The sequence below is a fragment of the Desmodus rotundus genome, chromosome 10 (assembly GCF_022682495.2).
Source record: "Desmodus rotundus isolate HL8 chromosome 10, HLdesRot8A.1, whole genome shotgun sequence".
NCBI lineage: Eukaryota > Metazoa > Chordata > Mammalia > Chiroptera > Phyllostomidae > Desmodus > Desmodus rotundus.
Genome location: NC_071396.1, coordinates 33,528,990 through 33,555,404, shown reverse-complemented (window position 1 = coordinate 33,555,404; position 26,415 = coordinate 33,528,990). Strand labels below are relative to the sequence as shown.

Sequence of the window (26,415 nt, the reverse complement as noted above, 5' to 3'; positions counted from 1 at the left end):
GACGCACCCCCATTTCCCTCCCAAATGTGGAGAGGTGAGTCTTATAGTCCCCAAAATATGGTATTTATCACTTCTCTGCCTCCTAGCCAGTACTCAGTATAAATCTGTTGACTAGAAAGAGTAACATTTCAGCTACTGACTTAGGTTATTGTTCTCTGCTGTTGCGGATGCCTCCAGCTTCTGTGTGTGCTCAAGGAAAGATACCCCTGCGTGCGCACTGCATGATTCTGCTCTCCAGCAGGGGCGGGCTACACTGGGGCAAATGCTAATTCTTTAGTGAACTCTCCACTAATCTGCGTTTGCCTTACAGTTCTTTCATGATTAATTTAATCCTAGTGGATTTCTTTCAGTAGTTCCATGATAACAAAAAAGAAAAACAAAAAATTCAGTTTCTGCATTGTTCACCTCAGCTCCCATCTCTTGGTGGGCTGTGAACCCTGGAGGAGCAATGCTTTTGGCGTCCACACCTCACTTAGCGTGCTGACTCGAAGTACCCTGTCTCCTATCAGACGCTCCACCTCTGTGGTTAGCATGACCCTGTTCTCCCTCTTATTCATTTGCTTATTTAAAAGACTCTTTAATCTCCAGAATTCTGTAGCACTATACTGAACACTGGGAATACTAGTGTAATGCTTACAATTCTAATAACCCATGCAATCCAGACCGAGAGTGGGGTTGTGTTTAAAGAAATGCACTTCAGTCCCACAAGTAAAAAACAACTTAACCTAGGGGTTTATATATCCTGGAAATTACGAAGGCTCCATTCATAAATTACTGTGGAGCTTCATAACATACACACTCCTCTCATTCTAATGGTCCCTTCCACTCCACCCCCAACATTCCGCAGTAGACACTCTCTATAAGCATGCCGCCTGAACTTCCTATCTTTGTCCTTACCCTATTTCTTTCATAATTAATGATGTAGCTACACTTTGCCTCACTCCCTCCCTCCTGAAGAGGAACAGAAGGAAAAATCAAAGGGCAAAAACAAGATTCTGCGTAGAAGGGAGGGGCCTGCAGGGTCCAGTACCGCATACATGTAAGTGAGATAAAGACCCGACCTCAAGGAGCTGAACTTCCGGTGGGGAGGCGGACACTCAAGCACAGTTGTACCTTCTGTATGAAGGGCTGTAATACATATCATTACCACATTGCAGGGTGGCGTCTGTTAGGACCTGGTCGTGCAACTGGGACTGAACTCATCTGAGGAGTACAGGGCTACAGCGTACAATGAGGCTGGAGAGGGCAGGAGGCCCGTCCCAGTGGGTCCATGGGGCTTTTGTTCATGAGGCTCAGCTTTATGAAGCTCCAGCCCTTCTTGGAACCTTTACTCCCAGTCTTCAAATTCTTGGCAATCATTTCTAGTTCCTGGAAATAGACTTCCCAACCCTTTTGTTACCTGATGAGTCCGGAATTGGACCAGATGCCTCCGGGTGTTCTAATCAATCCTTATAAAAGGCCCAGCACCCCAGGCCTAATAGAACAGCCCTCTGCAGACAAGCTGACAGCACACTAGCTCCCTCCACCACCCCTACACACTGCACCCAAAATGGAAATGTTCATTCTCTAGGCACATGCGGACCTTTCTTCTCTGCCATATGAACTAATTAAGCACCATTTAAATTGTACTTAGCCTGGGCAGTATTTCCACCCAAGTGCATCACTTTCACCACATTAAATTTCATATTCCACTTGGAAGACTATTTGCCTAATCTCTCAGAGTTTATCCTGTGAAATGATTCTATCTCGGTTTCTTAATATTCCCTTTACTTTAATGTTAGTGTTAAGTATAAAAAATACGCACATCACTTCAATAATCCCCCCTATTAAAAACAAGTAAAACAAGAAAGAAATACAATAAAGAGAAAGTGACAATTCATGGCCACCAAACTAGAACCTAGGCTGGGACACTTTATTTTGTTTTGGGTGTTTTTTTTTTTTTTTAAAGCATTTCTATCCTCAGCCCATGAAAGAAAAGAAAATGGAGACACTGAGAATTTAATGACTTTCTCACGATCACTTACACTGTCCACGGTAAAAATGCCAGTAGCTTGGGTGGTACAAAGGTCCATGGCTGTAGAGCACCCAGGAGGGGTGGACCTGTGCTCAGCCAGGTGGGAGCTCTCTATCCTTAAAGAAGTGACTACCCTGAGTGGTAGTTTCCTCATCTGCAAGACAGAGGAAGACCTACCCTGCTAAAGGCTGTTGAGAGACCAAATAAAAGCACCTGCAATGTCTAGTCCATATAAGACCTTTTTGAGACTTGCTATGATGATGATAGTGATAGCACATCATGGATTCCCATCTTCTAAACTAGCAGTGGACAACCTTTTTTCTCTGAAGTCCCCGAGAGTAAATATTTCATAGACTTTGTGGATCAAAAGGCTGCATATTCTGCTACTGGAGCAGAAAAACAGACATAGGCAAATATGAGTGAATGGGGATAGCCTGGTTTTTTCTGGGAAGTTGAAGCAGGTGGCAGGCAGAACTCAGCTAATGGACCATGGTTTTCTGACTCCTATTCTATACCATCAGTGATTAACTTTTATATAAAAAAATTTATGTGGGTGCCTACAAGGAGCTAGCAACTCTAAAGGCTTGAAAGAAGACAGAAGCAAATCTTACTCTCAGAGGACCTACCTACATTCCTGGGAGAGGAGGCAGTGAATACGCAAATACACAAGGGAAGCAAATGAGAAAAGCCTCCCGACAGTGCGAAGGCCATGAAGAGAATTATTAACAAGAGTGACGGGGGTGGATGCGTGAGGCTTCTTGCCCTATCTCACCACAGAGCACTCTTGCGGAGTACTACAAAAGTCATTTCCTCAAAGGCTTTCATTGATCTTGTTGGAGCTTTTATCTTAGGATGTTTTGCGAAAATTTTCAAGTTCCTTGTTTCCAAAGACCTAAGCTGGGCTTTGCTGTGGTGATCCCTTGAACAGGTGTTTACAGAGAAGGAAACACTTGAAATATATATAAGGTACCAAGAACTCAAAGACAGAGCAGAGTGCGGACCTTAATATTATCCAGAGTCTCTACTGGAAACTGAAAGCAGTCCCTTCCCCAAACTTCCTGGAGTCCTGTGTGATTGGGGGAAAGTCGTGTTATCATAACACATTTAGAATTAGGTGGGAGATGCGACATGGAAACTGCTACAGGTCAGGCCCTGGGCTGCCTCTTTAAAAACCATCTAATTTGCTCTTCTCAACAGCCCCAGAAGAAAATTATGATGATCTTTATTTTATAGATGAGAAAATTGAAGTTCAGAAAGGTTGTGTGTGACTTATCATAATGCCAATAACTGGGAGTGACAATATTTGACCTCAAATCTGTCTGCCTCTAAAACCCTCCACTCTAGCAGTTTCTGCTTTCACAGTTAGTCCAAAAAGTTGCTGTTTCTTTCTAGATCCTACCACAGCACCCATTGTCTACTGCCACTTGACTATTTACTCATAAACCAATCTGGAACTAATCCCTATGCTTAACACTGATAAGGAATACTGCCAGGCAGTTGTATTGAATTTACTTGTTTTCTCTTCTATCTCGTCCAATGGCAATTTAATTTTAAAAAGTAATCAAATGTGTTTGACATGATTTATTTTCACAAATCTATGCTGTCTCACACCAATTAAATCTCGCTCTTCCAAATGCAGTACTGGGCAGAGCCTTTAAACTATCAGCTCAAATTATCCTCTCATTGGAAATAATACAACTACCTTGGTCCACAGTCATTCACTCTTTATTTTAAAAAATAATAGGGTGTTATTTTCTGGTTTTATAACCACTCTCATATCTTTTGACTCACTCCTAAAAATAGGTGTTAATAGGTGTTACTAACTGAAACGATGAATTCTCTAATTAGGTGCATCATGCCAAGATATAATCCATCAACACCAGGTGTGCTGTCTCACTGTGTCCTTTCCAAAGCATTGTCATGCACCTGTAGGCTGTCTCCTATTTTCTCTTTAAGTTGAACAAATATGTTACTTCCTGTAGGGAAAATGAGTTTGATGGAAAGTGATTGTACACAACATTTCTATTCACTAATACCTTTGCTACAGTACCTATTCCCCATGTTTTTTCCCTCTCTTTGGCTCTCTTAGCGAAAGCCAGGCTAAGGATCAGTTTTAGAACAGTTCTGCATACTGCTCATCTTTGAAGCAGAGAGAAGCTGGAGCAGCAACAGACACAGAAAGAGTATGGGTGAAGACAACAAGGCTGTCTACATGGTGACACCCAGGGACCATGAATAGCCACTAGGAGATTCTTTAACATTTACTACAAGCCAGGCTCATAAACAGGGAAACTAAGGTTGAGAAAAGTTAAGTAACTTCCTGTGGGAGTACAATTGAGGAAGCAGTTGGAGATGAGATTCACACTCAGCTCTGTCTGAAGTCCCCATGGCTTTCATCACACCACGCGGTCTTCCCATGTGCTCCATTCGAGAACCTCTATCAGAATCATTGGTGAGCAAAGATGAGGCTGTGGATACTTTTTTGTTTTTTGAGCACACAAAAATAATACCATTACGTATTCAATAAACTGATCTACCATTTAAGTGTCCATGAGGCACTGGATTCAGCTATAAAAAACCTGAAAGAGGAAGAGTATGTTCTTATCCGATGCCATTTCGAGTTTTATACAGTACTGGTCATAGCAAGTAATCAGTAACTACTTCTTGATTAGTAGATTTGTTTGTTGGTTTGTTAGATATTAGAACCACGCATTAAAGAAACTTTCTTTTTTTAATTTTTCTGAAAAAGAAAGCCCTCATAAACGTAGCACAACTCTGGGCTCTGGGAGAACACACAACCAAACAGTAAAAAGGCGACACGCTGCGCTACACGCACACACCCAACACGTGCAGGATGAGCAAGGAAGAGTAAGCAAACTCAAGTAAATTAAGTAGGCGTTTCTCACGCTTCACAACAAATCAGTGTTGAGTGCCTGGATCTCAATCAGGGCTGGTTGAAATGCATATTCCACAGAATATGCTTATTTCGTGGAATCCTCAAAGATAGATTATAACAAAGTATACCCAAAAACATTTGGAACAAACTGTGAGATGTGTTTGTCTCCCAAAGAGAACAAAATGGTGCTGGGATGTCAGGTAGGGAGGTAGGCGGCATACACCTTAACTGCCCGTGGGAGCCACATGTGAAAGTTTTAAGACCTTTTATGGCAGAACGAATTATGAACTTTAAGTCATTGTGATTAACAATGTTTTACAGAACTTGAGGCTTTCCTGAGAGGACGTTGTCCAGGAGGTGAACGTGGGGTGCAGAAGGGTTAGGGATGATTAGCACAACGGAGTACTATAACCCAACTCAAAAGGCGCACATTCCAACTCTTCCCATCCCCAAATGAGCAGCCTGGGTCTACGATTTTGAGTTCTGTCACTATGATCATCACTTAAATAGAGGTTTTTCCAGCCATTTCTCTCCTCATGAACTCACTTCATAATCATACACAATTTCGTAAAAATATCTCAATAACTTTCAAAATATTTTGCAAATGTTTTAGTATGACAATACAAGTGAATTCAGGTAAAAGCAGTATTTTCTATCTGACTAGTGGTGTGTGATATATCACAACGTGAAATTAATTTGTCAGAGATGTCCAGAATATCCATTTGCCAGACAGATGCAGTTTACACGGCGTGGAGACGCGTACGCCCCATGTCTACGTGAGGCGGCACGGCCCTTGTGTATGTACATCAGGTCGTGCTGTGCACCTTAACTGTATACAATTTTCATCTGAAAATGAGATAACACACACTGATAGGAGGGCAGCCAGAGGAGAGGCAAGAGAAGTGTGAATGAAAATGAAAGAGAGAGGAGAGTATAAAAGTCCAGGAGGCCCTGAGCTGCTATACTTGATGCAGAGAGGAAAGCACCTTAAGGACTTACAAGGAAACAGTGGATTCAGTGGCAGTGTGTTACCTCTGTTACAAAACAGAAACAGACTCACAGATACAGAAAACAAACTGATGGTTACTCCATGGGAGGAGGGTGGGGGGTGGGTGATAAAGGGGAACAGATTAAGATTTGCAAATTGCCAGTTATAAAAACAGTCATGGGAATGTAAAGTACAGCACAAGGAATGCAGTCAATAATTTTATAATAACTGTGTGGTGCCAGGTGGGTACTAAAGTTATCAGGGTGATCACTTTGTAAGGTATATAAATGTCTAATCACTATGTTGTACACATAAAACTAATATAATATTGTATGGCAACTATAATTGAAAAATAAATTTTTAAAAATTTATTTTTAAAAAGAATATAGTAGTTCCCATAGAGGGGTGGTAGAGTGAGTTAAGGAGTTTATGGTAAAGAGGAGGAAGTGGAGTTCACTATAAATTTGCGAAGAAGAAAGGAAAATAAATGATGATAAAAGGTATAAACACTTGTTCATCTATCCACTGAGTATTTATTGAGCATCTATGCCTAGAACTAGTCAAGGGACTGGGTACCAAACACTGAACAAAACAAAAACATGAGCCTATCTTCTTAGAGCTCCATTCCAATGGATTTGATAAAAGTAATTATTTTTATTACTCTACGAGGGATAATCATGTGTGTAAGACATATGACCTGTTTCTTCTTTTATTATAGTAGTTCTGTATCTGTCCTAGCATATTTACTGAAATTTAAGGTTCCAAAATTTAAAAAGAAAAACACAACTCACACTATTCATTCCTATATTTCTCTCTTCAATATACGTTGATATTTGAACTTGTTTTATATGAACTATGGATTGGAGCAGGAAAATAGGACTTGTTGGTCATATGTTGTGGCAGATCAAAGAGGAAAAAAAAGGAACAAGAAGGAAAGCAAAAGAGGAGAGGAGGACTTGGGTTTTATCATTCTATCTGGTTCTCTTAACCTGTTCTCCTCCCCTTCTGTTTTTTGAACCATTCGTGAGACAAGGTAACTTTCAACCCTTCAGTCGTAGCCTCTTGTTTCATGATCTAAATCTGGCTTATCCAGGATTCTGAGGACACATATCTTAGCACACATGCAGAACAATTCTGTTTGGTCACATTTAACAACAAAATGGTTTTTCCCTCTGTTTAGAGGATCCTCAGAATATTGTCAGAATCCTTAGCAACTCCTGGTTCATTGTGAGTGCGCAGAACCAGAATCACTACTTCCCTACTACCCTCCAGCTCTTATCTCAGCACAACCTCCCCACACACTGGCATGCACACACATGCACACGTGCACACACGTGCTTTCTAAAAACCAAAGTGAAACACACAACCTCTCTGTCCCGTTCTCGGTGATAACTACTCCACTTCCTTACTTTATAAAGAGTAAACAGGCTAAAATCCTCTCAGTAGAATGTCATCATTTGCTTTCCAAAGCAGGCACATAATTAAAAAGCACTGTGGGCAATGGGATGCAAATAATGCCAGGCCGACACCTCCTTAACAAAGTTAAACTGCTAATACGCACCTGGCATTCATTTGGGGAATGAGCACAGGACCCGGGTACAGGGCCGTCTCATCCCACATCTTATCCCCCAGGGGCGGCGGGGAGGGCATGGGGTGTGGGAAAGATATTCCAACTCACAGCATCCCTCATTCCAGGAGATTCCTAAGCCTGTTGACTCAGACTGTCTCTTGGGACTGTACTTAAAAGCAGGTACACGCCCTATCAAACACAAATGTTTTCACTTGCATAAACTGACTGAACGTAAAGGTGAATATAAAGTTCGGTGACATCAAGTGACATCATGTTTTTGGTGATGCGCTGGACTCCAGCAGAAATTCCTTTGAAGACAAGGAGGCCATCGAGGGAAAGTTAGAGGACTTGAGTCACGGGAGTGGAATGCCAAGGCAGCAGAGCTCCTGGTCTGCACCCCTGGCATGCCGTTTATTCGCTTTGTGGGGTTTTTTGGTTCAACTTTCCTCTGGCTGAAAATTGCCCTTTGGGATTATAACTGAAAGGCTGTTACTGCCAAATGTTTATATATTTTCTAAAGAAAGGCTGTATGTTGCTGCTTAAAGTGCTCCTTGTCAACAGAAAGACCACTTTAAGAAAGGTGTGTGTGTGTATGAGCATAGTCTGCTGAAAAGAGTAACATGTACAACTAACATTTTTACTTTTTACCTAACATTTAGATTTTAAAACCTCAAATTACTTAGATTTTAGTGTCTAAACAGCACTTTCCAAACAGGCCCAGAGACCCTGGGAAAAACGGTGATTCCAGAGAGGAGTCAGAAGTATAAAACACTTGGAACATACTGCTGACTACTGTGCCCAAAGAGAAGGTGTGCTCAGAGAGAGAGACACGGGGGCACTTCAAAGGGCATGGGAGCTGGTGTGAAGGGATTCCACTCTCCGAGTCCAGGGCAGTTTGAGCATCGAAATAAATCATGGTTGTAATGCACTGTAACTCACTGAGAAAATCATCATCATCAATGAATCCACAGAAATGGAAATTAAGTAATTAAGAAGGAACACTCTTCCTCATACTGGAATGCCAGCTAATAAATACAGAAGAAATAATGGAACTAGGAAATAACCATTTGGCTTCCATCATAACAACAATTTTTTCAGGCAAAAATCATTAATAGATACTAAAACCGATGGGTGAATGTGTAATGAAAACAGAACACATACATTCTCAGGGAAGACTTCCACAAGATGCGTATTAATTCAGAGGGGAAAGCAGTAACTTCGTGGTGGAGAAACTTCCATAAAACAAGTGACGAGAGCGCACCACCGCCAGTGACGGGACAAGCACCTACCTTGGCTCTCCTGACAGGGAGCACAGGGCAGCACAAATCACCGCGTTGGCAGAATACTTCCCAAAAGTACATGTCCCAAATTCAATCATGAGTAGACATCAGGCAGGGCCAGACTGAGAGACATTCTCCAAAATAGCTGGCTTGAAATCTTTAAAACAGTCTGAAGGTCATGAAAAGTAAAGGGAGATCAAGGACGCTCGCGAGATTTGACAACTAAATGAGCCTTTTTATCCTACATTGGACCCTTCACTCAATTTTTTTTTTCATTTTGCTATAAAGGGCATTACTAAAACCATTAAACATTTTAGAATCAGATCTGTAGATAATTTTTACAGTATCAGTTACCACTGATTTTCATAATTGCACTGTGGTTTTATACAGGAATAGCCTTGTTTTTAGGAAATGGACGCCGAGGTATTTAGGGGTGAGGCCACATTATGACTGCAACTTATTCTCCAATAACCCAGGAAAAAATAACAGCATGTGGGTGTGCACGTGCCTGCAAGAGAGAGAGAGAGTGAATGTCATAAAATAGTAATGCCTGAGGAATCACAAGGAAAGTATATGAATATTTCTTGCAACTTTTTTTGAAAGTCTGAAGTTATTTATAGACAAAAGGTATAAAGTAAAAAAGGACCTATATATGAGAGGTCTGTCACAAGCACGGAGACACTGGGACCAGTGAGTGATCTGGTCACTGAGAGGGCTGCTGAGTGAGCACTGGGTGGGGATGGCTATCTATAGGGTGGAGATGCTGGACAGAGGAATGATTCCCAGCCCAGCAGGATGGAGCAGGACAGGGTAAGGTGTTATCTTGCTACTCAGGACAGCGCATAATTTAAAACTTGTCAACTGCTCTATCTGGAATTTTCCATTTAATATTTTTGGGTGGCGGCTGACTGTGGGTAATTGAAACCGTGGAAAAGGAAACCACAGATAAGGTGGAACCACTCTGGAGAGCACTTTAAATATGAACCTACTCATCTTTTCAGCACAGCGGCCACAGGAAGGCAAATGGGCAAGTTTACTAGTTTCACTAAACAAGAGTCCCAAAGCACAAGAGTAGGGATGCTGGCTATTCAGATTCATCACACAAAAGCTAAAAGTGCTTCCTCTAAGTGAAAAAGTGTAAGTGAGCATGTAACAAAAGAAAAACACTGCTTGCTAAGGTTGCTAAGTTCTATTGTTAAGAACATTACCTTCTGTCCACAAAATTGTGAAGGAAAAATTAATTTGTGCCTGTTTACTGAGAGAGACACCATATTCACATAATTTTTATTAACAGTATGTTGTTGTAATTATTTTCTATATTATTAGTTACTGCTGTTAACTTCTTACTGTGCCAAATTTATAAATTAAACCTTATCATAGTTATGTATATGTAGGACAAAAACATTGTATATATAGGATTTTGTACTACCCATGGCTTCACGCATTCACTGGGGGGTCTTGGAATGTTATCTCCTTCTGTCCCCCATGGATAGGGGGAACTATTGGATTAAGGATTAGCAATGATGTTCCTTAATATTTTCCACAATAGCCTCAGACAAAAATGGGGGGAAGGAAAGGAGCACATTGGGTTTAATATAGTAAAACTCTATGGTTATTGCCCTTCCAGAGGGATTTCATGTCTATGATCTCATTTGCTTTCTTAGTTTTTACTTCAGTAGATTGTAAAATGTCTGAAACCACCTTCATTTGCTCCTTGTTCCTGGCATTCCCCGGTCTCTTGCATCAAAACATCTGGGAGTACTTCACAAGACTTTCCTGTAACCTGCCAAACTCTGCTCCCATTTATCTTTTTCAGGAGTCCAATTTTCTCCAGCAAGTAATTGGCCAATGCAGAGAAACAAAGTATCATTTTATTTTACATAATGGCACTATGTAAAATGATTCACTAATTCAGTGCTGAAAAATAATAAACACAAGTTGGAAGATTTTAAAAACACATGTGAGAAGAGAGCGCCCAGGGAAATCTAGGCTCTCGGAGCTTACACAAGCTCACTCTTGCCCCCTGCAGTTTGCTGAGTGACAAAAGACTATTTGTAATTAGCCTTGTGTTTTGCTTGCAAACTTTAGCTGGATTGTTCATTTGCCTTATAAGGAACTGTCAGGACCTCCAGGAATACACCACACAACAGTATTATTTAGAAATGATTTTGCTTCCATATCACGTAATATATATCTCTGTTCTTCCTTTGTCTCCACCTCTTGTTAATACAGGAAATTGTCTTAAAAAATGCAGGCTACAACTAATATGGATTACTATGCCGTGTACTTCTTGCAATTTAAAATATATGTCTACAGAAAAGAAAGATACAGCAATGTCAAATGATTTTCCCTGGGTAATAATACAATTTTGAAAAACAGAAAGCTTATCTTATTGCTCGCATTTTCATTTTACTAATGAGGTTGCTGAGAAAACTTCGTCTTGCAATTCAGCACCCATGCTGCTGGACAGCGCCCTCTCAGCAAGCATCTACATAAAACCACACAGTTGAATGTAAATTGAGGCATTAAGAATGATTTTCTGTGGTGACTCAGACCTCCATAAACCAAAGACTCTCTACATACACCCTACAAACTACTCTTTTTCTGGCTTGCAAAAAATTCTTTGTTCCCTAATGGCTCAAAATAGAATTTGAAACAAATCCTTGCCAAGCAGCCACTCTTCAAACCAACCTGTGCAGTGGAATCAATAAGAAATTTAGGGCCCTGTCTGGGTATCTCAATTGGTTAGAGCATCATCACAATGCACCAAGGTTGTAGGTTCAATCTCTGGTCAGGGCACATACAAGAATCAACCAATGAATGCACGAATAAGTGGAACAACAAATCGATGTCTCTGTCTCTAAAAATCAATAGGTAAAAAAAAATTTTAAATAAGAAACTTAGAGAAGAATTCAGGGTTTCATCTATTTGCAAAGGTGAAAGGACTAAATCCTACCTTAAGTAAATTAAATGCAAATGAATGATTGTCTTTATTAATATTATGATACATTTTCATTTGTATCTCAGAATTGTTATGGACTCTAAACATGCTATCATCCAAGTAGCAATTCACGTTCTCAAGGCTGTCCTGAAAAATATTTTCCAAATACTCTATGTACCTAAAGTCAGGAAGAGCTCATTCTACCTTTGGGGATCTGTGACCATCAGACAGGTCTTCTTGAGCAAACTAGGTGGTATTGGATATTAACAGATATTATTTCCACGCTTCAAGTCAAATGAGAACGAACTTTAACTTTTTTTCATTAGGGAACTATTTGAAAACAGCTGACAGAATAACACTGCCCATTCCTTCTATCATTCATTTTATGCTACATTCTTTCCATTATTCTTCTCACCATTCTGTATGCAATCTACTGAACCCACGGCCATTTTTATAATGTAGGAATGAACTATAATACTCTAGGTTTTATGTTGACAAAAGCAAAGAAGAAGGAATCCCTTTCCTATCTAACTCTGGACTTTATTTTTCCACTGAATTTCTAACGCACTGAGCTGCTACTAGATGCTGGAAGATCCAGCACCCTGAGCTTGACCAAGCTCACTCTCAACTGCAACCTCCACGTAAACAACTGTGCACTCTTCCAAGGGGGTGGGTGTGCTCTTGGAGCTGAGTTTATCCTTATCTAGTTTCATGTTTTAGCGTCATCCATTATTTCAATTTGTAAGTGTATTTTAGAATATCAACTATCGTTATGTGTTACAGCTTCGCGTAATACAGAAAAAAATAATCATTAATTACAGCCAAGTGTTTTGTTATTTTTTCATTATCTCTATTCTCCATTTTTTGTTTGGTGTAATACATTCACCCTTTTTACCCAGTCTCCCCTACTCACTGCTTTATTTTTTTAATGTATACAAACTGTGGAACAGGATAGGACTTAAGTTAAAGCCATGAATATAAATTCCCATTCAGGTTGAAAAACAGCCATTACTCAGCATAATTTGAATGTATTCCTTAAACTGATAACAACTGTATTGCATTATATTATTATTCAGCTCACAGATCTCCACATTTTTCCCTAAACACAAGACAAAATGCTTGGCAAAGATTTGTTTGTTCATTTATTTATTGCATCAGGCATTGTTCTAGGTACCTGGAATACAGCTTTAAACAAGACAGATCAAGTTCCTTCTTGCATGGACTGCACATTCTAGATGGGAGAGCCAGGTGGTATTGAATAAGAGTCATAGTAGTAGTGAGCAGGAATGCTACTTCAGGCAAGGTGGTCATAAAAAGTCTAGCTGAACCGGTGAAACTTAAGCTGAGGTCATGACATTTAAGCTGCGACTTGAATGTCAAGGAGGGACGAGCTATGCAGCAGTCTATAAGAAATGCATACCAGGCAGAGGGAATAACTAGAAAAAAATGTAAGTTAAGACTGATGTGTTTTACAGGCTGTTAGAGAAATAGAATATCTGGTTGAAGAACAAGTGAACAATGTCTCCTACGTTTCTTTGATCTACTGGCTAGTAACCATACAAAAAATAAAATAAAACCACATTGGACCATGCATAAATCTCAAAATCGTTACTCTCAGTGAAAGAAATTCAAAGGGAGAAAAAAGTAGGCAGAATAATATTAAGCGACAGAAAGCAAAGTAGTGGTTGTCTATGTGAGGGATGGATTACGAAGGGATTCAAGGATATTTTGGGGGGAGGAGGATGAAAACAATTGTAATTTTGATTGTGGTGATAGTTTCCTGTGTGTATGTACATATGCCCAAACTCCATATTTTAAATATGTGCAGGTTATTATACATAAATTATATCTTAATAAAACTATAATAAAATCAGATTAGCCACTTTTTTCATGGGGGATATTTGGTAGTTTCTAGTCACACCCAGTTCATTCCCAAGGTACTTAACAGATTTTCCTCAATAATCCACCCTAGGCCTTCCTGACAGCTGCACCACACTGGTTTGCCTGTACTACAGAGACCATACCTCTTTCTCAGTTTAGGTCGGTACACAATATTTGCCAAAATTCAGTCTGCAAATGTCTCCATGGTTTTCATCAGTGGAGACAGTAGCTCCCGCCTCTCTGAGGCGTACACCCAGGTCGCTGCACTGACAGCAAGTCCATAAACTACAGCTGAGACTGGAATGCAAACTTTTTCCACGTCCTTAGTGCTTCACTGACAGGAGAGTGTCAATTCAACTTCTCCAGGCCCGTTCCAAAAAAGCAAATCAATCCTTTCTCAGGCGAACCTTTGATACCCAATGTTCGGTAAGCCTACAAGGTAACTGCATATTCTTTCCTTAGAATGAGGAGGAGACATTCCTCTGACTTCTTCTAGGTTACTGTCAAGTAATTAAATACATGAACAAGAACAACAACAGAGCTAGGTGAGCTTGTCGTGCTTCCTGGCCTCGATTGAAGCTTAGAATGTGGGGACTTTGCAGTGTGGTTGCTGACCACAGAAGACGTTACAACCTCTGTACTGAACTTGGAGAAGCCAGTTCTCTGGCTTAGAACATTTATTTACATAGATCACTTTTCGTGGCCTTAGTTTTCCGCTTTGTACTAGAAACTGCTTTACGGATATGATTATTTTTAGATTAATTCACAACACATTTTTTAATGCAGCAACGTGTGCTTGAATCACGGATCAGCCATGACTTAGGATGACTTGGCTCTTATATACCCTCAACATCCCAAGTCTCCACTGCTTCATCCTGAGTATAACAATTAATAATAATAATAATAATAATAATGACTTCCTAAGGTTTGCTTTATATAAGATAATGAGTGTCAAATCCTTATCACACTTCCAGGCACATGGTATTCTACTATCATTATTCCACCTTTTCATTGCTTATTTTGTCACGCAGGGAGCTAGTCAGCATCCCCGGTTCAAAGCCACAGAACTAAATGATAAATACTAAGTCATCACAAACATACTAGCTCTCCTATAGTTGCCATTCCCATCATACTGAAATAATATTAGCTTATGCTAAGTTATCTCCATTTTCTAACAGACTCATCTCTCACCAATAATAGAGTCATTAAGTCTGTGAGAAGCTATCACATGACTGAAGACTTTTTTCCCTTACTAGGACATACTTGAGGTCTGAGCTGGACAAACATGTCTAAAGGAGTTCAACTGACCAAGAAGTAAATCACAACTCCATTCCCAAGGCGCCCACCTCTAGAAGAGAAACAGCACATACTGCAGTTCCTGTTAAAGAGTATTCAAGGTTCCTCTTAAAGGGTCATCTTGTACCAGACCCTAGTTCTGACGCTGGGTGGTCGGTTTGACATCCTTCCCCCACAATTTGTAATCTCCACTTGTGAACACGCCCCTTTCCTTTCCTCTCTCTTTTTCTGTTACTCAGGTACTGTTAAGTTTCTGAGCTATCATTATCTACTCAGCAGGCATTGAGAAAAAGTTTAATTTTTATTCAATCAAATGTGAGCTTTGTGCCACTTTGGTATAAGTCAACTGCCATGCCTTTTATGCTTTGAATTCAGGGTTGCAACCTTACTGCCCATGTTGGAATGGGAGGATGAAGCCTTGAGAATAAACATGGGATGTCAGAACTGAAGGAAATCTAAAGGACTACAATTTTAAAGCAAAGACATTTGAGAGTAAACAAGTTAAGCCACCCCCCCAGAGTCTCAGCACCAGCTGTCAACAGGAATACTTGGAACCAGAATGGAGCTGCCGTGAATCTGAGCCCCATGCTTGGTAGTATGGGTAGTAAAAGCTATGCTGGGTAGTAAAGTCAGGGCTGCTTGGAAATTGGAGCGACAGTTTCATCTTCAGTACAGTGAACGTGTCTAGGCTGCTTCACTTTGCTTCACCTTATTCATGTCGAAGAGAGGGGAACGGGACAACTGGACAGGACAAAGAAGTCAGGCCAAATTGGAAATGTCCAGAGAAGCTGAAAAACAGCCCTTTTCCCTCCACACCAGCATCATCTATGTTCAGGATCTTACAAACCAAGAAGGTAAATTTTCTGTAATTCTTTTTATCCTTATAAGAACATTCTAGTTTGAATCTCATGCCCTTGATTTCTCCTCCTGTGAAGCAAGGTCCCTTCCCCTTTGCTTTGCTTTCCTTCCTTCATCTTTGTTGTATCCATAGTTAGGGTACATCTGGTAAACTACCACATCTGGCAAACTAACTCTTACAGGTGAAATGGTTTCAAACCCTAATACTAGAGGCCCAGAAGGGGTTATGGGGTTACTTACTAAGGAGAAAGTCAACATTAAACATAAAAAGAAAAAATACGACTCTAAAAATCAATGAGAAACTATTAATTAACGTAGATCATCCATGTCAGGCAGCCTTCTTAAATAAAGCATCCTGGTTGGGAACACTTCAAAGGTTTTTACGTGCCTTCCATTTTTAGAACTAACAACAAAACACCAGCTCTGCAAGAGGCTGCAGTGGATGGAGAGGGTGGGAAGAGTAGTTTGCTTGCTGAAGTCCTTTCCAGGCACTGGCAGCCAGTTCCACTTTCAGGTGTTTATAGAGTCGCAGGCAAGAGATCAGCCATTCATTTGGTTCAGCCTGAGGCAAGGGGCAGAAGATCCTCGGTGTTGGATGGTAATGGTTAAATCACTTCCCTGCACCCAGCAAGTCACTTGGACTCCCTGGGCTCCCATGGAATCACTTACGAAATAGGAATTCTTGTAGGTTCACTTTCAAGGTTGTTATTTGCTGGTAACATTTCGCAAACACCAAGGGCAATTTGAAGAAAAAGCACTTGAACTCCTCCTGTCTGCCATGCCTTTCCTCTTTCTCTTTTGAATTCTCATCTCCATTGGGTTAGGATGCATTCAGCCTATGGCAACATCCATTCCACCTATACACTATACACTGACCTTCCCTGAACAGTATTAAATCAATGAAGGGATATTTCTGGGCCAAAATGAGCCCAAGGCATCCAGATTTTAAAACTTGCCAACACACTCAGGCATATATTCACCCAACACATACTTTGAAGAACTGTACAGCGAAACTAACAAGATTAGTTTTAAATTATACATATTTAATGACCCTCATCCCTGTCAATGTGACTGCAAACTGCCAATGTTGCAATCAGCATATGTGTGCCATTAATTATTCTGCTTTTTTTATTTATTAATTGAAAGGCTGACTGTCATACCAAGTAAGAACTTGAGCCTTGGAGTTAGACAGAACGGGACTGGAAAGCCCGCAGTCTCTTACTAGAATCGTGACATTCGGCAGACACCCGGACCTCCATAAAAGTTTGTTTGTAAGAGGCAATGCTAAAAATAGCACCTATTCCACAGAATTACTTATATGATTGAGTGAGACAATACTTGTAAAGTTCTCAGCACAGCATCTGGTTCATGGTGAGGTTCTAATGAACGTTTCTATTATTATTTTATATATACATTACAATGCTTTTTATTTGTATGGCTTCATAGTATTCTAGAAAATCAATCAACAATATCCTTTTTATTACTGTTAGGAGTTGGAGTTGTTTAACTTTATTTGGGGATATATGCCTCATTGCTATAAATATCTACATATCAAATATTGTTTCTGCTAAGTTTATTTTCTTGAGGGATATTTGAGCGGGAAGCACAGGATGAAATAGGCAGTTTTTATGAACCTTCTTGCAAGTTGCCAAATTACTCTCCAGAGGAAACTAAACCAATTTACTGATAGCTATATGACATTATTAAACTTCTTTCCTCATAGACACACTAATTTTGGGTTTTCATTACTTTTATTTACTTATTGTAGAAAATCAGCATAAAAGGCAGACCCAAAATAGTCACATTTGCCTTCGTGTAACTAATTCAACTGGGTGTGCGTGGGGGATCTCCAAACCATCTTCACAATTGTTCTGCGAACCTTGAACTGCTGCAAAATTATAAAGTCTATTAAGACAGAGGGGAAAAAAACAGTGTTTATAAAGAATTTAGAAAGAACTCCTATAATAATGGTTAAAGGGATTACATATTTATTTATTCAGAGGTGAAAAAATAATCTAATTCCACCAAACCGCTGACAATGGTTCTTAATAGGCGGTGGGATTATCGGAGATTAAACACAGGGATGGGGTGATCTTTTGGTTCATGTCATATTTTCTCACTCAGAAAGACAAAGCTGTATTTTTTGAAACAAAAATCATTATCTTTTTAATTATTAGAAATATAATTGTTTTCTCACATCTATGAAGCATTTATGTGTGTTTGTTGTCTTATCAAACTAAAGAGAGGACTAAATTAACTTATCTGGCTGCTAAGGATAGCCCTGGTTAATCTGGGACACTCATTTGGGAGAATAAGCAAGATATTGAGTTCATGCAAAGGGACAACTGGAAACTCTGAGATTTCTGTTGTTCTTTCTTTTTTAAAAATTGATTTTAGAGAGAGAGGAAGGCGGGGTGGAGGGAGGGAGGGTAAGGGAGAGGGAGAGAGGTGGGGAGAGAGGTAAAGAGAGAGAAACATCGAGGAGTTGTTCCATTCATGGACGCATTCACTGGTTGCTTCCTGAGTGTGCCCTGACCAGGGATTGAACCCACAAGCTTGGCGCATCCAGACAATGCTCTAACCCAAGGAGCTGCCTGGACAGGGACTCTTGTTCTTACTGGAGGGACAGATGGAGACAGGGAGCTCAGCTGAGAAGACCAGAGGCAGCGAAGGGATACAAATCAAGATGAACAGTGGCTGACTTGGCAAAACTGTTAAATGACTTTGCAAAAGACCTGTCACAATGGATAAACGGCACTGCCTGAAGCAGCAGCTTAGAATTCCTGCAGTGCACATGCAATTAGTTCCAGGGGTAAGACTGAGAGGAAGGAGAGGAAAAAGAGGAAAGGAAAGAAGATCAAAAGACGCCTTAATGGATCTGAAGACATTTCTTAAATGAGCCACTGGGAAGGAGGGAACTGTGAAAGGAAAACCGAAACAAGGTGTGCACGCACTTCATGGTAAGCTTCAGCCACTGGGCGAGCATCCACTATTTCTGCTCTTTCTCTGGCTCATGACAAATAGTGAGCTGCTCTGTGGATGTTGACCACATTCTAATTGTTTTAATGGTAAATGAAGCATGAAACCTACTGTCAAAAACAGGGTGCCCAGAGAGTACAGCCGCACTCTGCCTTCCCATCAGACCCCTCCCAGGGGTTAACCCTGTCTGTGGGGCTGAAAGACTCAACACAGCATGGCCTCATGTCCCTTTAAGGCTGACTTTTAGGTAAGAGCCGCTCCCCCCAGTTTCCCCCTTTCTTCTGGGCATAAGGAAAATCTTTCTGAATTATGTATCTGGTATAGAGTGATGGCAACACACCTGAGGAGGCGGCAGGAGGGGAGCGGCAGGCGAAAGCCTCTCTCTTGTTTCAATTAAGCCAGTGGAAAGCTACCTTGCCATTAGTGATACCCTTTGTATTATCACAAGAACTCTGTTGCTAACAAAATTCCCAGCACTGGCTCTGCTGATTACTGCATCTCATGATTTAGTCCTATTCAAAACCTAATCAGAGGGCACTCAAACAGCCACTGATGGTTTCAAACCAATAGACTGCATTTTATTAATCAATGAATATACAGGGTAGAGCAAAAGCAGGTTCCCAGTTGTTTGTATGGAAAACAATACAATAATTAATAAATAACAATACAAGAATAAACTCTTTCACATACTCACAACTGTAACCTACTTTTGTCCTACCCTGTACACCTAGTGGCTAAGATATTTTCTGGGTCGAGACACCTTCAGGGTGATTTTCCTCTCAACCATGCAGTTTTCAGGTCCTATGGGCAGGAACTACAATCTGTTTTGGCCAACTGCCTCAAAGAATACAAAAACACATGATGATATAAATGTCTGGGTGTGACAGACAGCTCCATCCTGCTGCTCTCTCCAAACTCCATGCCTCTCAAATTTGACTCAGAGCTATCCACACACACACATTAATCACATCCTATGTGTAGGCATCCTGCCCCTAAGAAGCTGCACCAGCCCACAAGGACATGGAAGACCCCACGCTTCCGTCTCCTTGGGCTGGTTCTAACGGAAAAGTTAATAGTCAGTTGTGTTGGGGTGGCATGAAAGTCAGGTAATGCTATGTTGTTATGATAACCCAAAGAGCAGCCATTGTATTTGGAGGCTGACACCAAATTCTTTAGACCCGAATTAGGAAAGGCACTCTTTGATAGATTTCTTCTTGTTCCAGTTTACAAGCAACTAATCCTCCCTGCATTGGATCAAACAGACGGGCACAATCAATTCAGGGAAAGCAAGCAATGCCAGGTCCGCTCAATCTTCCCTCAATGAATAGCAGTGGGGAGGCGGGGCAGAGGAAAGGAGAGAGAGAAAGAAAATTCAGGCATGCCTGCACCCAAGACAGCTTAGCGAAGGCAAAGATGAAAAGACAAGTTGAAATATATATATCCTGGCAGGTGGAAGCTCTAGCTGTCAGAGGGAGAGGCTGAAACACCACAAGGATACCAAACTCGCCCAAGCCTTGGGGTACTGGGGTGCTGAAGGGAGCAGGGGAAGGGGGAAGTGCTTAGGACGTCAAAACAAAAGAAATTGGAGGCAGCAACTCTAGGCAGGCAAGAGGTCTGCATTTACTTAAGTTTCCATAGTCTCTGATCTGTTGCACAGTAAGAGGAGCAAGTTAATTACTGCACTTAAGTAATTAAGTCTCAGAGAAACTAGTACCTGCCAAAGCAGTATTAATTTATGCTGCTAGATCATTCTAGGTTTGACTGGTGATTTGGTGAGAAGTTTCACTGGGAGGAGGCCTAACAGTGGCAGGAGAAAAATTAATGAAAATGATCCAGAAATGAGATGGCCCCAGTATTCACAGCTTTCTCTCTGCCTTCACACAGCAGGTGCATGCCGAGATTTTACTCTCAGTTATCAGTAGGCACTTCCTTCCCCAACAACTCAGTGACACCACGCATTCCCTCACTCAAAATGTGACCAATGTCTTATCCTTGATTTCTCTTCTCCTGATCCTTTCTTTTCTTGCATTACCTTTATATCATCCCTTTCTGCCCCCAGATTTGTTTTGGTCAAGTCTAAAGCATGTGTGTACAGTAAACACATTAAAAGGGCGTATCTGGATGATGGTTCCCCTCAGACATCCGTGTCTCCCCAGCACAGCTCAGCCAGCCTCTCCAGGCCAATGTGTTCATCACCTATATGTGGTTTCTCTCATGTTGATATCGCCTCGTCCCCCACCCTTTCTTTTTTTGCTAAGTAGTGGCTCCAAAATGATATCTGTGTGTGTGTGTATATAAACATATCTGGCAAACTGGCAAATATAAGCCTGTGTGGCACCAAGCTGTATCTTCTTTCTATAAGCAAAATGTATTAATAATGCATATTTACAAATACAAATAGCTTTACATTTGCATTTATATGTACACATACGCAGCATCCTCCTTGTTTTCAACAGGAAGTGAGGACGTCCAGGGTCTTGTTCCCATAAAGGACCACTGTCCCTACCTTCATCTGGTGACTCCCCCAGATTTTTCCATTGTCAAAGAACTCTAGGTCCACTTGACTTTCCTTTCTGAGATATTCTCCCATGGAAACACAAAAGAACACGTTTCCCCACACCCCGTGAGCATCCTACCTCTGGAGGTAGTGGTCTAGAGCATCATCCTCAGTGTTCAGCAGGGCGGCCGCATGGGTCAGGAGCTGACGGCTGCAGCTGACAGACTTGAGCTCCAAGACGAGGAGGCCCAGGCAGAACATGGCTCCCATCTCCTCCAGCTCACGGGTGCCAAACTGGAGACCCTGCCAGGTAGAGCAAGCATCGGTGGTGACTATGCTGAGTGCAGACAAGGTGAGAAAGGGAGGAAGGTCTCCTGGACACATGCCCATCACAGATACTGTGTGTTAAGAGTACTTATCGGTCACAGTTCTAGTTTGGTTGGGTCCTTTGTGGACTGGTGGGTCTCAGGCTGCATTACCTTGATATCTGGGGTTTCGGAGAAGTACCCCAAAGGCATACGGGTGCTTGCGGATGCAAAAGTCACCCCCTACTTCAGTCAAAGCAGCCACGCTTCATCTGTATTTTCAAAGGGTTTCAGTGCTGAAACCCAAGTTTGTAAACAATCTTACTAAGCAGTACCCTCTTTTCTCCCATACACTTATCAACCAGTGGAGAATATAAGGGAGGATCCTTCACAGGTAAGTATCAAAACTCAAAAAAAATAAGTTAAAGCCACCTTGTAGCTGCGCTACAATAATGTGTGAACACAAAGCCATGGCATGTACTCCATGCTATGAAGTAACGGACAATAATAACAACTAAAACAACCACGTTACTGGGCATTACTCTGTGCCAGGTACTGTTCTGAGCCGATGTGCATTAACTCAGGGATTCCTCACCAAAGCCCTGTGAGGTGGGTATTGGTATTTTCTGCATTCCACAGAGGAGGACACTCGGACCCACAGAGCTTACACTTTATCCACAGCCTCACAGTGAGTAACAGAGGCTAGTCAGGGCATTCTGACTTGACTGACTACTCAACAGAAAGTGCTACACATGGACCAGGAGGGACTCCATTACATGGTGAGGTAGACAGTGCATGTCTTCTGAAAGGAGACAGAAACTGGGTTTGAATCCTGATTTCACTATGTTCCGAATGTGTAATCTTGGACTTCATGAACTCTATGAGCTTTGACTTTTCTCATCTGTAAAACAGGATGCTAATTCTTTCCTTTACATACTCAGGCATGTAGTTATAAGGAACATTTCGAAGTCCTCACAATATTAATATTAGCTCAATTTTTCCTATTCTTCCTAGTAAACATGTTAAAGGTGGCAGAATTCAATGTAGTCCTGAGGTCTTTGTGTTTATAAAGTACGTTTTGCTTAAATGAGTAAAAATCAATAGTTGAATAATATTCTTTAAATGGATTTTCGCATCCAAAATAATATAATATAAAGAAGAGAAATAGGACAGTAACAGTTTTTAAAGACTGGTCATCAAGATGCCAAGGGAAAAAACAAAGATCCAGACTGGAAAACCATAAGCCTCAAAAAAGAACTTCTAGGCAAAAAGATAAAGGAAAAGGGGAAGTCCCCAAGTCCATTTCAACAGTCTGAAAATTTGATTTGCTGCATGTTTACACACCTGTTCTCCTAAAGAAAGAAGACTCTACTTCGGAGTTAAGGAAGTCTGTTCCTCTGTAAACAGCTGCGGTGGGAGGGGGTAAACAGATGTTTAACAAGTTGTTTTTCTTAAGTAAATAGGGAAAAAAATCACTTTTTAAAGAGAGAGAAAAATCTCAGCATCTCTTTAGAAGCACTGAAGCACTATGGTCTGATTCTTTTCCTCTGTCCTGCATTCCTGACTGCTTTTCCGCATGCTAGCGTGGCCAGCTTGGCTGAGAGAAATGAGATGAAGCTCACACCCTCCTCCTCAGCCACTCTGAGAGGTGGCAAGGGCAAGAAGACAAGGGAAATATGAATAAGGTTCCGCTCACACCATTAAATGCCAGAGACAATGAAGCAACAAGCACAGAACTGAGAAGAAAATATTGTGCCTCAAAGATGCTGTTTACACGTCAGGGTCTCGAGAGGATAAACCCAAAGGAGAGGAGGCACTGAATGCACACCCCACGTAGATAAAGTTTCACAATTTCTGTTTAAAATGTCAGTGTAATCCTGTTATTTTTAATAGCAAAGACAAACATCCTAGTATCCATTAGTGGATGGATGGATGAATAAAGAAAATGCGGCACATATAAAATATCACTTTGTCATAAAAAAGCAAACCCTGCCATTTGCAACAACACAGACAGACCTTGAGCACATCATGCTAAGTGAGGTAAGACACATAGCCAAATACTGTATGATCTCACTTATATGTAGAATTTTTTTAAAAGATACAAATTCATAGATACAGAGAATAGATGGATGGTACTAGATGGGTCGAAAGGTACAAACCTTCAGTTATCCAATGAGTAAGTCCTGGGGAATACCATGTACAGCATGGTGACTATAGTTTATAATACTGGACTGTAATATATGTGAAATTTGCTATGAGAGTAGATCTTAAAAGTTCTCATCACAAGAAAAAAAATTTGTAATTGTGAGGTGATGGATGTTAGCTAGATGGATGTAACTGTTGTGATAATTTCACAATCAATACCTATTCTGAATCATTATGTTGTATACCTGAAGCTAATATGATGTTATATGTCAATCACAACTCAATAAAATAATGGAGGGAAAATATCAGCATAACCTTAATACAAAAAAACTAATCATTGTAACACCTAAGGCAGCAAGCCAACCTCATTCATATATACACATACACATATATACCCCCCCAATTTTTTAAAGTTCTTTATGTTAAGAAATAGAAATATATCAAAACAATTAGACAACATGATCTATAGAGTATTTTTCTAAGAATGTCATTAGGAAATCTCCTAATATTAAGTATTTAATACATAAGGAGATCAAGAGGCAGAGGAGGGAAGGCCCAGGAACTTCTGGATGATGTGTCCATGTCTGCTGCACAGTGCGCACGCCCAACAGGACTCTCTACACCTGCAAGCTGCATCACAGGCTGGGTGTAAACACAGGCCCAAGGCCCAGGGCCCAGACTGCTGAGGTCTTGCTCCCAGAGCTGCCACTTACTACTGTGTTGTCTTGGGGGAAGTTATTTGACCTATCAGTGCCTTAATTTTCCCATCTGTATAATGGGAATAATAATAATAAAAAATAATAATACCACCTATCTCATGGAGCTGCTGATATCATTCAGTGAATACACGCACACGCGTGTTTAGATTAGTACTTAGCTGATTGCAAATTATCCAAGTTTTTATTGTCACATCATCCAAGTTCTATATTTATTATCACTAATAACAGCAAATAAATGCTTACATAAAGCCAATAGGCAAAATCATACTTGATATACAGTCTTTCTTAAAACTATGGCCTGCTCGCACTGTTATCATTTATCATTATTTGACAAGTTTCAAACAATTCAGTAAGATAAGAAAAAATGAGTTATAAATATTAGGAAAAAAAAATCACATTATCATTATTTGAAGACTGATTATGTACTAAAACCAAAGGAATGAAGTAAAACAGAAAATCTATTAGATATAAGGCAAGAACTGAGTAAGTAGACAGGTTACAAATTAAATATCCAAAAATCAATTCTTTCTATTAACCAGCAAAATAAATTATTAAGTATAATAAAAATCCCATTCACAACAGCAACACAACTATAAAATACCTAGGAATGGAATTAATAGTAAATACCCTGAGGGCTGTATGATGAACCCTGGAGATTACCAAGAGATAACAAGGAAAATTTAAATAAATGAAGAAATAGGGTGATTCTGAGAAAGCAAGGCCGAACACGATCCATTATCAGCTCTCCTCCTGTTAGTTTATAGAAGTATAGCAAATCGAAACACCAAAGGGGATTTTCAGCCTCGGCAAACTAAATCCACTTTAGAAGACTACATGGCAAAAACATCCAGAAATATTCTCCGAATAAAGAGTGAAAAATAAGAGCGGGATTCTCTCTTACAGACAGGCAGACGATCTTACACTCTTACAGGGACTAAATACTATGGTACTGACACAAAACACGGCAGACAGGCCAAGGGAAGAACCCAGAAAACAGCAAAGACCACAGGATAAGTAAAGCTTTGCATCAAATACAGGAGCCTCTCAAGTCACCAGGAAATGAACTGTGATGCAGATAAACAAACAAAAAACAAAGTGATTAATGTTTCAGGGAAGAAGGTATCCACAAACACAAAATTATTCCATTTTGGTTAAAGGATTAGATGTTTTTTTAACAATGCATGATTAGAGAAATAATAAAATACAGATTTGTATGTTTTATCATCTCCAAACCAGAAGGTCAATGACTGCACATCCTCCAATAAGAAACAATAAGGGAAAATATTAGTGATTGCCTAAATAAAATTTAAGTATATCCAAATAGCCTGAAATACCACAAATAAACTAAAAAGGGAAACGAACTGAATTACAGTAAAGGGGAAAATACTCTAACTTCATTTGGTGTAAAATGCAAATTAATGCAACAGTAAATGAGCATGATTTGCTTCCCAATTCATTTTTACCCTCTCTCCCCAAATCATAATGGGCTGTTGGTAAAGGGCTAAAAACAGGCCTATCCTAGTCTGTTACTGGCAGAAGTACATATTACTGAAGTATTTCCAAAGGACAACTGGATAATATAGTTCAAAAAGCCTTCAAAATGTTTAAGAGCTTGCAGTTAATTCAAATTCCAGAAATTATTCTTAAGATAAATGGTCATGAGATGAACAACAGAGAAAACCCCAAACGCACACCAGTGCATTACTAACCAAACCACCTTGGTTGCACTCACAGCACAGATTACTATTACCATGACCTGTTTTGACAGGTCACACCAAGGGGGGAGATTCATGCCAGTGTCGAAGTGCACCAGGCTGACTGCAGCACAGCATGTCCACTACAATCCCCCCAAAGTTTTTTTTAATGATTTATATGCACTAAAATGTTAACCGACTATGCACAATGAGGGCCCATCCTTTAAATTTTGTTTTCCAATCATAAAAACATAAGTAATTGCTTTTTACCACCCATATTTATATAAACAATACATATTAGCCTGCAAAGAGTAGTATATCTGAATTAACATGCTATTATACATAATGTGAT

The 26,415-nt window shown here is 40.3% G+C and overlaps 1 protein-coding gene across 1 annotated transcript in view; it reads right to left on the bottom strand.

Annotated features, from left to right (window-relative positions):
- The window catches only part of AGBL1 (AGBL carboxypeptidase 1), a 470,051-nt gene that overhangs the window by 108,093 nt on the left and 335,543 nt on the right, over positions 1-26,415 (bottom strand). The window contains exon 22 of the mRNA XM_045196586.2: positions 21,340-21,503. Coding sequence (XP_045052521.2) covers positions 21,340-21,503 — 164 coding nt within the window. The remainder of the gene's footprint in view (positions 1-21,339; positions 21,504-26,415) is intronic.